The sequence below is a fragment of the Micropterus dolomieu genome, linkage group LG10 (assembly GCF_021292245.1).
Source record: "Micropterus dolomieu isolate WLL.071019.BEF.003 ecotype Adirondacks linkage group LG10, ASM2129224v1, whole genome shotgun sequence".
Classification (NCBI taxonomy): Eukaryota; Metazoa; Chordata; class Actinopteri; order Centrarchiformes; family Centrarchidae; genus Micropterus; species Micropterus dolomieu.
The window spans coordinates 11,727,154-11,740,002 of record NC_060159.1 but is presented as its reverse complement, the minus strand read 5'-3'; the positions used below and the strand labels follow the sequence as shown (position 1 = coordinate 11,740,002).

The 12,849-nt window shown below is 39.5% G+C and overlaps 1 protein-coding gene across 2 annotated transcripts in view; it reads right to left on the bottom strand.

Annotated features, from left to right (window-relative positions):
* Nucleotides 1-720: 720 nt before the first annotated feature.
* The window catches only part of nkain2 (sodium/potassium transporting ATPase interacting 2), a 103,020-nt gene continuing 90,891 nt past the window's right edge, over nt 721-12,849 (bottom strand). Inside the window, exons 6-8 of one of the 2 annotated variants that reach the window (XR_006826797.1) lie at nt 9,541-9,622; nt 4,998-5,301; nt 721-783 (exon numbers count right to left, since the gene is read on the bottom strand). Coding sequence is in view for 1 of the 2 variants with exons in the window: in XM_046060972.1 (XP_045916928.1) it covers nt 5,292-5,301; nt 9,541-9,622 (92 nt within the window). In the remaining variant the exon portion in view is untranslated. Of the gene's footprint in view, nt 5,302-9,540; nt 9,623-12,849 lie in introns of both variants that reach the window. The other variant, XM_046060972.1, reaches the window with a different exon arrangement.

Below are 12,849 nucleotides of genomic sequence, written 5' to 3'. Positions count from 1 at the left end.
TACAATTTCTCATTAATGCCATAGGGCGCGAGCCACACTGTAATTAGTTTGCTTGTCCTGGCTGTGCCCAATTGGTTTTAATGGAGAATGCCAACAATGTTAAAAAGTCATTACAAGCACGTAAAGCTAGAAATCCCATCAGACATTTTTTTTCTGGAGTGTGCTGTTCCACATTAAATAGGTCAAATACAAATAAATATTTAAAGTACTTTACATTTACTTCATCTTAAACTAAGCCTAATGCATCTACATAAAGAGGGCTTTTCTTTCTCCATTAAAAGGTGTTCAGTCTTCGGTGGGTAGATGTTTCATGTTTAACATTAGCACCGTTATTCTCAGGGATTTAACAAATTAATTTACCTCTGAGTGCTACTCTGCTCCTCTTACTGATTACTGGTACATTTCCCCTGCAAAGGAACAATAGTGTTTCCTAACAATGGCTGTATGTGTGTGTGTGTGTGTGTGTGCGTGTGTGAGTTCAGCTGTCTTTTAGGACTCTGTTTCAACAACTTTAACTTTATTTTAGTCATTTTAGAAAGTAGATTTTCTAAAGAACTGGAATACTAAAAAACACTTTGCTGGACATAAAAGACACCATCAACACCCCCCCAAAAAAACTCAAGACTGTTTACATGCATAATGTAGCAAATGTAAATCATTTGAAGTAATACAAAGTAGAGAAAAATGAGTGAAGGATGTCAGAGAACAGAGGACTCAGTATAAACTTTCCTTCTCCACTGTCTACTTTATTCCCAACGGTCTAGTTTATGTACAGCCAGTCACCTGTGGGAAAACCATCACAAAAAGAGAAGGAGTTAAACCAACATAGATGGTTCTAGTCAGTGGTGAACATTCACAAATCAACCCAGAGCCACAGAGACAGTTTGGATATTCCTGTTTTCACTGACAGTTAGCGGCACGTTCCTGCATTGACGTACTGACACTGTGAAAAGGTGCTTAATGTATTATGATAATGTGTTATTGCACTTTCTAAATGCTCCTCTACCATAATTGTCTCTGCTTCGGCAGCAGAAAGAATGTTTCAGAGACGATTTGTAGGAACATTAGACATTTTTGTTCATTTTCTAAGATAAGCAGTTGTCTACTATGTACATAAGGAAGCAGAGCTGGACTGTGGAGTACCTCAGGGCTCTGTCCTGGGTCCTACACTTTTCTCTTGTGTGATGTTTCTACAGGATCATGTGCTATAATTTTCAGCATTCTACCTTGTTCTCGTTGCAGCTGTTTCCTAGTTAGAGTAATTGTACAAAGAACAATGACAATACTTTAAGACCCTGAAAATGTATTTTGTCAATCAGCGTCTTAAATAGATGATAGGATTCCACATAAAGAAAATGGTTTTCTGTTGAGTTAGAACAGTTTTGGGTTTTTTTTATTGTGTTAAAGTGGATGTGGCTCAGATGGCAAGAGGTGATGGCATGTACGGACCAATCAGGATTTTGCAATGTTAATGCTTATTGTACTCAGTCAAATCTGGTCAAGCCATACCCATAGTATATAGTTATAAATATTTAAGATTATAGAGAAATACTTTTTTAAGTTTGTGGAGGCTTTAAATGGTTGAACACTTCAAAACATTTGTCAAAACAGTTTAAATAAAGCTGAAGATGCTGCATTTTGTTCATCAAATTCAAAATTGAATTTAAAATCTTGTGAAAATGTAGCCCACAGCATATATGTATTTCCCTTTTATTACCTGTATACTCCTGTCACTACTGTAAAGCTTCATAATGGAGTAGCTATATTTTAGCCCAGACTGAGAGACGATGGCTTGACTGAATGTTTATTGACACCATTCAACAAAACAGTAACTTGACTCCAGCTTCTTCTGCTAATGTTTAACTCTTTATGTACAGATGTGCGTTCTTAGATCTACAGACAAAATCTCTATTGACTGTTCAAAGTCTGAATATGATCAAGCATCGGTGAAGATAAAGATAAACCATGAATTGTGTAGATTCTGTCTTTATTATTACTTTAAAATACATTATTACTGTTGTTATTGCTGTTCATTAACAATCTTTGATTCAGTTCCTCAATTTCCTTCAGTTTAATTTGTGTTGACGTTGTGGCTTTCCAGGATCTGGGTTAAGTGTCGTTCAGTTCACCATGACACAGAAAAGTACAATGTACAGCAGTACAAAGTCTAACACGCGCACGCACGCAGTTTGCACACACACACACACACACACACACACACACCCCACACATTTGGGTCACATTATATATCTGAAATCCTTGAATCTCTGAATAATTGCTTTAGTCTGTTGTTATATCTGCTGGATTGGTGTTCAGGTTGATATTGGTTCCACAAAACCAGGTAATATCGAACTGATCGACTCTATTAAAGACGGATAAATGAAAAAATTCACTTTCAGTTCAAATAGTGTCTTTTGCTAATGACCAACTATCTTTTTCAATTAAGCTTGTAAATAATAGACATGTGACCCTTTTCACCACATTAGCTCCTCATTTGAATTCTGCAAAAACACACTTCGTGTGCAGTCATTGTTATTTATTAAAAAGCTATGTGTGGTGTTGGATGATAATTCAAATATAAATTCATTTTGTAAAGTTAATTATGTGCTGAAGTGAAAGTGAATTTCTGGCCCTGACAGAATGGTTAATGAACGAATTACAGACTATAGTGCAACTAATTCTCTTCCCCCCCATTCTCCTCTTACGCTCTCATGTCAAATACGCTGTACAATTAGAAGAAATAAAACATAGTAGTCCCACTTGTACACAACATTATACATTAGTAGTCAACTAGAAAAAACAGTAAACACGGCCACATGTGATTAAAAAACGTCTAGAAGTTCAAAGTTACATTTCATTGTTTTACATTACCTATTTTTCTCCTGTACTCAGCAGACATTTCAGACTGTGTTATTTATAGAAAAAAATCACAAAGTTCACATTTAGGACTCTTTGATGAGAGTTGAGGAGCATTCAACAAGCCAAACAGTTCCCATTTTAAGTAGCTTAGTTAGTCACACGCAGCATGAGATTAAATATGCAACAGTTTGGAAACACCTCATGCAAACACACGAACGTTGTTCTGTCCTTCAGAGTGAGCGTCAGTGGAGCCTCACGGGGCAGCGACTCTGAACGTAACCCGAAGATTCGTTACAAAACATGAACTGCTGAAGATAAGTGGCAGACGGGGGTGGAAGGTGGACTTTGAGATTGGTTTATAGAGGGAAATAGCCTGTTAGTCCATCCTTTATGTCAAGAGAAGCCGTTGTTTTGGCTCAGAAATGTTCCTTGGTTGACGGAGAAGGCCTCAAACTTTTGGTCCAGTTATTGCAACATAAATGCAACATGTTCAGTCAAGTCTCCAGAAGGAATCAGTTGATTTTTCTAAGCAGAATAAAAGTGAAAACCTGCTGGCCGCCTGGAATGCAAATGTGAATTTTTTGATTTGTAATATCCTCGCTATCTTTCTTACACGGGAACTCAAGAAAAGAGAACCTGAGACCTGTTATTTTCTGGTCCCAGCCTGTGGCTTTCAGAAACCAGGCTCTACAGATAGATAGAGTAGTTGGCACTTTCAACATTTAAATTCGAGTAGTGAAGTGAAGAGGGGGAGCTGCTAGGTCTCCGGCATCTCACTGGTATCATGTTTATCCTCGTTAGCCTGCAGGCGAGTGCAGAATCATTGAAGATTCAGCCTCTGTCGTCTCATTTCTCCTTCTTTTGTCTCAATCTTTGTCCACCGGTAAAAAATGTTTCGCTGTTCTCACACGATGACAGCCATTTTTCAGCTTTGTGTCACTTATTTTATGGTACAGAAAAATGCCAAACCATCACAAGATTCAGGCAACTCTGACTGTGATTGTCATTTCTGTAAAGTGTGTGCCTTTTCCCTTATGTAAGCGTTACCTGTGGACTGTATGTTATTACAAAGAGGTGGATGGTGAAGATTAGGCTGATTGGGCACTTGAGTTGGCTTCCAGCTTGTTTTTTACTAATTCTGAAAAAAAGGGGAAAAGTTGTCTGCTGACAGAGACGAGCGAGTGACAACAGAAGCTTGGCACTGAGAGCCTGGTGTCTATGAAAGGACTGAGCTGGAAGGGAAACTGTTGACTGAGCTCAATCCCTCTTCTGTGGTTGTTTTTTTTTGTCATGTTCTGTTTCTATCTACCCCTACCAGCCTGTCTTGGATGGAAGACAAAATATTTAGACAGCAAGAGACCAAAAGACACATCTGGAACTACTGTCCTGTCTGTATTAATATGGCAGAAAAGACCCCATGGCCTTTAGGAGGCTGTAGCTGAAAAGTCTCATGTATGTCTTCCAGTCTACCTGTCTGTCAGGTGTTCAGCCTTTCTGTCAGGCAGACTGAATTTCTATTGTAAACATTAAGATTCACATTAGTAGTAAAAAAGTTACATATGCTGTGTGTGTGTGTGTGTGTGTTTGTGTGCATGCATGTGTGAATTCACATATGCCTTACCTAATGCCTGTGTGTGTGTGTGTGTGTGTGTGTGTGTATGGATGTGTCTGTTTACTGTACACATGCACATATGAAATGAAAGTATGTAAATCTACACACGTTATTTAACATTCAATGTTTTTTTGGGTGAAGGAACAGGATAATAACATGTGGCAAGTCCGCCCCACGTCTTTGCTGCAACAAGAACCCAAATGCACCAGAAAGAAATCTTAGGAAAAAAAAAATGTTTGACATTCCCATATCGGCAGCCTTGTTAGTAGATGCTCGGTCAGTTTGGAAGTCCTTAGTCTTTGGTCAGGCGAATCTGCACTAGAGAGTTGTTAGGTGCCACAACATTTGCGTTCTCCTCAGAAGCTCGAAGAAATGCGTCAGTAATTCACCAATGAGTCGTAGCCTCTTTACATCCCTTTGGTTTCTGTCACAAGGCAGATGCCCAACAGCACAAGAGGAAGCAAGTCATTGGCTCCTGATTGAGTCTACCAGAGACCAAAAATAAATAAATAAATGCAGTTGTTACCAGAATCGTCTGTACCGGTGTATCACACAGGTCCTGCAGTTGCCGTGTTCAGCCACACGAGGCCGGTGTTTCATTAGGAAAAGACCTCTCTCTGTTAAAAAACAGCAGACAGGCAGCACAGGGAAGCAATCTGACCAAGTGGGGGATTTGGAGGTTGAAACACAGAATATCTTAGTGTCTTCTGTATCCTGTCGGTGTCTTGGTGTTGTTTACTAAAAGACAGTTGGAGTAGTAAAAGCAGGATGTTAAGCAGTGGTGACTGGTAAGGCAGCGCTCCTGGAGTAGCACCTGGGTTTACTTGGACCTGTGAGGGAGGAGAGGAGAGGAGAGGGGATGAGAAGAGAGGAGAGGAGAGGAGAGGAGATGGGAGGAGAGGAGAGGAGACGGGAGAGGGGAGGAGAGGAGAGGAGAGGAGAGGAGAGGGGATGAGAAGAGAGGAGAGGAGAGGAGAGGAGATGGGAGGAGAGGAGAGGAGACGGAAGAGGGGAGGATAGGAGAGGAGAGGAGAGGAGATGGGAGGAGAGGAGAGGAGACGGGAGAGGGGAGGAGAGGAGAGGAGAGGAGACGAGAGAGGGGAGGAGAGGAGAGGGGAAGAGAGGGTTAAACAAAATAGATATATAAAATAGATTCCCCTTTATTGCTGCATGGATTTTAAAGTCAATGTTTATGTGAACCTCTTACATACAGTACATCCAGTATGTGACACAGTCATACTGTACACTGTGAAATAAAGGATTTTGTGTACCTTTAAAGCTACTTGAAAGAGTTGAGTTATCAGTGAGAACAGTAAAGATTAAGAGGTTTATGATGAAGTACTTAGTGGTGCATTTGCTCAGCGACGTCCTTGATAAAATGATTCCCTCTGACAAATAAGCCTAACAACATAATGTTGCTTGATGAGGACATCAGAAGCACGTGTCCTGTGTATTTTATAAAACATAACTCAAGTGACAGCCTAACACCCCTCATGGGTATACTGGCTTTGATAATTTCCCACCAAAATATTAAGAACAAAAGAAAGCAAGAAATAAAATCCTAACTATATGTTTGGTTGCCAAAACTATATAACTGTTGACAAAGTGTAAATGGCAGTGCTTTAAAGAGAGACAATTTAACTGGTGAGAGAAGAAAAAAAAACAAATTCTTCCTTTTACAAGTGAAAAGCTACAATCATAAGCAATAAAACACACTGTAGCTCTATTTGATATACTCAGGGATTTTGCTGCTGCAGCCTTCTTTGGTCTGATCAGTAGCTTATGGTGGCTAATATTAGCAAGGTTTGGCTAGACTGACTTTGTTTCCCAGACTTTATGCCACTTGTGCTACTGTTAAAATTAACAGTAACAATTACAGGTGAACAATTAATCGTAATTTGATCACAATCAGAATGTGGCCGCTGCAATTTTCAAATCACAGGAGGCGCAAAATTTGTTAAAGGTGAAATGGGCATCAAAATACCATTGTACATTAAATATCGTCCTGGCCTACACATCATATTCTACAGACAGAAAACATCCTTGTTTGGTACAGATCCCCGCAAAACTCACACCATCATTTGAATATATTTATCAATTAAAATAATAATGATGTAAAAATGGTCACTCGCTCTTATATTGCAAAAAATATCGCAATTGCAACATGAGTCAAAATAATCACAATTAGATATTTTTTTCAAAATGTTTTAGCCCTTGTAACAATTGCTGTTATGTAGTATATGTCCAGTTTGTCGTTCTATATGTTTATATGTTACTCCTCCTTTTCCTCTTGTGAAACTGCGTGCCTTGTTTAGTTTTTGCTTTGATGTATTTTAGGAAGCATTTTTAACACCCTGGCTTTAGCTAAATGCTAATAATATAAACAGGTTATAGTAGTTGTTGTTTAGCATCTAGCATTTTCCTGTAACTGATTTATTAGCACAGAGCTATAGCTTTACTAAATACAATTCTTCTCGCTGTAGCACTGATACCAATCTACCACTAATTTCAGTATCCTGGATTCCTGAAGACATTTTCTCCACTGACATTTAATAAGGTACTAATATAATTGGTATTGAGCTGTATACGAAACCAACTATCTACAAGTGCAACCAGGAGAACCAAATCATGAGGTTGTAACAACAGAATATGTTGCAGAAAATGCAGGAATAAATAATCAGTCGTGGGCTCTGTTTTGTTATTTAATATTCATATTTTTAGGTTGTTACAATGTGTTTGTGATCATTCTGAACTCTCATTTGAATGCACGTGGATAAACCCATGGTTTTGGAGGTCAACAAAAAGTTAATTTTTTCTTTGCACAGAAGTGCATTTTTCTACAAAATTCTGGAGGCGGTGATTGTTATTGTTATTTTTGCGTATATATGTGCGTGTGTGGGTGGGCGGTTAGGTGTGTGTCTGATGAGAGAGAGAGAGAGAGATATTTCCATTGGGATGGTACAGCTGATGTTTTTCTTATTGGTCCCTCTGGCCAGAGCCAATAAACACCAAAGTAAAGGGACAACTGCTGGGGAACAATGATAGCATATTGATGGCGTAAGTGTAAGCTTACACTTACATTAATGTGCAAGCACAAGATGTCTATCACCACATTTACCATGTGTCTAGATGTTTGTGTGTACAGTATGCAGTGTTTGAGTGTGTGCGTGCAATGTGTGCGTGCCTGCATCTGTGTGTGCAGTATATTGTATTCAAGCTGCAGCTCTTGTGTGAGAGTGTGTGTTTGCAGCGATTATCTTGGGGGTTGATGATTTATGATCTATGTTATGACTTCCACAGGGGACATATAAAACTACAGAATGGCCCTTTATTGCCTTTCTTCTTTGTTTAGTTCTGAGTTTCATCCATCGCTCTGTTTCTCTTCATCCCCTGCCTCGCTCTCTCTCTCTATCTACTAGTCTCTCGCCCATCTTGGTCTCAATTTCTCCTTCTGTGCAACAAACAAACAATACATGTTTCACAAATGCTCTGCGATTCACTAACAAACACAGTGTGGTTTTTAATTACAAAACACCATTAAGAAAACAAATGCATTTTGTTTTGCAAATACAAAAAAAACACACATATCACACAAATAAACAACATATTTCTAATACATCATGCCTCAGAAACAAAGGATTTTCTCCCAAATGTCCTGAGTAATTTCACCCTCACCAACAGCAGGTGGTATCATCCTACCCGCATAACAGTAACTTGTGGAGTTCAGTTAACATTTGACTTTTTCACCAGCAACAACCACACACTCACCTGTTGTTTAATTTAGCTTAGTCTCGGATAACTAGACAGAACGCCGGCATCTGTTCAGTCTGCTCTCCTCAACCTTCTGGTGTGTTTACATGGACTCATTCAGCCACCTCCGGCTGTGGAGGCCGAAATTAAATCAAGACATTTGTGAAAAGATCCTCAGCACAACCACGACGGAAAGATTGTGCCAAAAGTCATGTGATATATAATTTTTTGTCTTTGTAGGATATATTTGTATGCATTTGTAAGCCATGCTGTCTTAGTTTCTAAAGTGGGAGGTATTAGAAATACATGGTGCATTTGTTTGACTTGTATGTTTTGTAGATCAAAATGCATTAATTTGTTAATCAGGTTTTGTACTTGCAAACCACACTGTGTTTGTTAGTGACTTGTAGGGCATTTGTAAAACATGTTTTGTTTATTTGTTAAGTTTTGGCAAGAAATTAGCTCCATATCCTTCTTCATCTCTCTCTCTCTGTCCGCCTGTAATGCGCTCTGGCTCTTTTCTCTAATAAAAACAGCTATTGATCAGCTGTCTGCTACACATCAGCCGAATCACCATTACTTTGTATCGTTGTTTGTTACAGTGGTGTAGCTTTTGCTGTATTGCCCTGGCGTTTTCCACAGGATGAAGTGAGACAGTGAGATTGATGCTGTCTAAGTCTGGACTCATTTTGTGTTATCCTATTGGCTCTCTCCGGCCTAAGAATAGCTGAAGGTCTCCATGAAACTGGAATCTAGCGTTTGAGTCTCAGGAAATCATATGAACTAGACTCTAGCCTTCATAAATACAAAATAAAAGCTTCCAAAACAACAAAACCAATCAATGTGGGTAAAATAGCTATTTGATGAAACACAGCTTCAGCAAGAATAAGATTAAGGATAAAGTGGCTTTCATCGCATACCACACCTTTATTTGTCACGTGTGAGGGGAGTGATAAAATCCTGAACACTGGTAACTGATGAGACCTTGGGCTGATAAATGATAAGCCCGTATGCTGATACAGCGGGAATGTGCTTATATCATCCTCACTGCAGAACTCAAGATATCAAACACGGATGAAAATGTGTCCCTAATCGCCGTACGCTATTGATGGTGGGCTTGAATTTAAGAGGGCGAGACCTATCAGCTCCCCCGCCCGAGGGTCAGGAGTGGAAGTTAGGAATGAAAACTGGATTTCTGATCACTCTTTACACTATTTCATCCTCATCTTTAAGTCTAATGTCTGTGTGTGATAAAAACGTCATCAAAGTATTTAAACAAGGAATCTGCACGTGAATGTACAGAGTGTAACTATACTTACATGTACATGGGCTGTAGTTGAAGGTGGGAGGTCTTCTGAGGCCCCTGGTAACCGTACGAGTCGAACCCTCCTATAAAATCAACTGCACAAAAATAACATCAATTAGAGAAAGGGTATGCCATTGTGGTTATCAGCTGGGAACCTCCCACCACAGATGATTCATTGCATTAGGCCTCCTACACCTACAGAGGTCTCAACAGTACATTTTGTACCAGAACCACCAGCTCTAAACTGCTTTGAGTGAAAATTTGGCCTCAACTGTATAAAAATCCTGTGATGCAAATCTAATTCTGCTTTTTAATTCTACGACTTGTGCAGCGATACATTTATGCTTTGAGAATACTCTTAACTCCTAAATTATCTAGGATAGCTCTAGATTCCTGGGCTCTGGAGCTGCTGGCAGGTGGTTGACTGAGGCAGAGAGCCTGGACATTTGAAGAGAGGAAGCCATGATATTTTTTTACTTTGATGTTGTAGAGCTCACAAAAGGGTACCTCCTTGCCTTGATCACCAGCATACTTTCTTATTTATTCAGTGAGATTTCATAACATCAAGTACAATGTGAAATTTGGCTGTCACTGCAGAGATGAAAGAAGCTATAAGTATATCTTAGGCTGCAATAAGCAGGGATATAAAAATATTTGATTGCCAACAAATGCACTGATTACACTGATTAGTTTGTGTATGACTATTAAAAAACACCATACACTTCATACATCAATATGCATGTGGCTGCTATGTATTCATATCTCACAATGACTAGGGTGGTGACTATAATGCTGTAACTCTCTTTTAAAGGAATAGTTTGACATTTAGGGAAATACACAGATTCACTTTCTATTTTTTTGATCAGTTGTAGTTAGATCTCAGCATTCAGTCTCTTCATTTATCCAACGAAGGTTAAAAATCAAGGGCAACTGGACTTGGTTGAAGATACTGGAATATATATTTAACTCATTGTATTTTGTCTATGTGTTAATTTGTAATGTATTGTATTTTAACTTTTGTCTTCTGTAGTGTTATGTATTTCAGTTCGTGGTTGAAAAATTTTCGTTTAACTGGTGACATACAGGACTCCCTTGTAAAAGAGACTGTGTCTCAATGGGACTTTCCTGTTAAAATAAAGGTTTAATAAAATAAATTGCCAAGAGTTAGATGAGAAGATTGATATCTCTCTCATGTCTGTACGCAGTATATGAAGCTTCAGCCAGCAGCCGGCTAGCCTAGCTTAGTATAAAGACTGGAAACACGGGGTAACAGCTAAACTGGCTCTGAAATTTTACATTTTGGTTTTTATACGGATTAAACAAACAAGACACAACACAAATGAGTACATTTAGAGGCCTTAGTAGGCGGTTTTATCTTTGAACAGAGCCAGGCTAGCGGTTTCCCCCTAAGCTAAACTAACTAGCTGACAGCTCTAGAGTCAACAGACAGAAATGAGAGTGGTATATAACCCTTGGCATGGCAGCCAATAAGCGTAGTTCCCCAAAACCTGTTGCACTGTTCTCTTAAGAAAAATACAATGATTTGTCTTGTTTTATCACAGAGTTGGAGTTTTTAAGAGCCCTTCAAGTCTATCAGGGTATCTGTCCTCACATAACTTTCTTGTTCTTTTAATTCTGTTGACGTTATTTTAAAATTCACTACAAGCCACCACATCTTCGGTGTGACACACTTCTCCCTTAATCCTCTTAATGTATTCATGTGAAATTTTGATTCCACCGCACAACGGGACAATGGATGATATTCTTTGTCTATCAGCAGTTTTCCTGGACCACTGTAGGTCTCCGATATTTCATGACCATTCAGCTCATTATGGTTGCTCCGTCAGACAATGCAGAGCCATTGCCTGTGCTTGATGTCCTCCTTCTTTGTGTGGATCCTTTCGTGGGAGAGTGGCCCGGTGTAAACGTTAAGGGTTTCCTGCTGATTCATGCTGCAGTCAAACAGTCTCAGCACAGTTTCTGCCAGGCTCGACCCTTTGAACGCGAGGGGAAATGGAGCCTCTAACCTTGTCAGCGTGTGCTGCCTATCAAAGTGTAGCGACCTAATTTAAAAATTCAGATGTTATTCATAAGGCACCGGGTTTGTCCAATGAGCGCGTAAGAACATGAACATGTACAATTCTCTCCAGAATCCAGAAACTGCAGACTGATCTATAAACATTTTATGTGACAAAAGGGTCAAGTTATTATGGTAACTGGTTATTTTCCAGTTGTGAATGTTCACATTTTAACTGAAGTGTCCTAACACTTCCAGACGTATCATACAATGATTGCAGTCTCAGGGTTTGTCTGTATACATATATATACATGTGTGTGTTGTTTGTGTGTGTATGTTTGATGACACATTTGAGTAGCTGTGAGAATTACTTCAATGATTCATCTCCCACGCACACCACCACACACACACACACACACACACACACACACACACACTTAAACACACACATACTGTACTCCCTCACGCGTGCACTGAATAATTATCAGAGTAATTAGCTTCCTCAGCAACTCAAAATCTTCATAGGTCCTCAGTGAGTATTAGCTTCTCCACCCAAGGCACATTCCCCAACAAATCTCCCTGATTATTGTTTAGTCTCCCGGTCTGCATTATCGCACAGCACTTTCCACAGCCACGTTCAGGAGTTAAGGCTCGGCAACAGGAAGATTACAATGAATCCCAAAATTATTCTGGAGAAAATGATCTTTTTTATCACATGGAAATAATGCATGTGGCCTGGCGCTGCCATTGTGCGCATATTCATTAAGCCTAAATAGCGGGCTGAAACCTCAATTTGAATCCTGATTCCTTCTGATAATATTTGTCCCTTGAGAAGAAGAGTGAAAGTCACTCATGTGGCTGACAGCATTATCGCTCATTTGTTTGCAGTTCTCCAGCTGTTCGGTCCCTTGTCTCCTCCCACAGTCCAAAGACATGACATTTAGGTGAACTGGAAGCTCTAAACTGCCACATTTATAGGTGTGAATCTGAGTGTGAATGTGTAAGCCCTTGGATAGACCGGCGACCTGTCCTGGGTGTAACCTGCCCCTTGCCCAATACATGCTAGGCTCCAGCCCCCCAACACATTTACCAGCATAAGTGGCTCACAAAATGGATGAATAGGCGGTTAGCAGATGATGACAGGCGGTGAAAGTTCCTGGAATTTGTTAAAGCCCCTGAAAACTTTGTTTCAAATGATTTCTTTACAACATTAAATATTCATGACTAAATAAGATACAATCGTAGTTAAAGTCTGGGGAAAGGGTTAGTAGACATTTGTTATGAATTTAACAATCAAAAACTCTA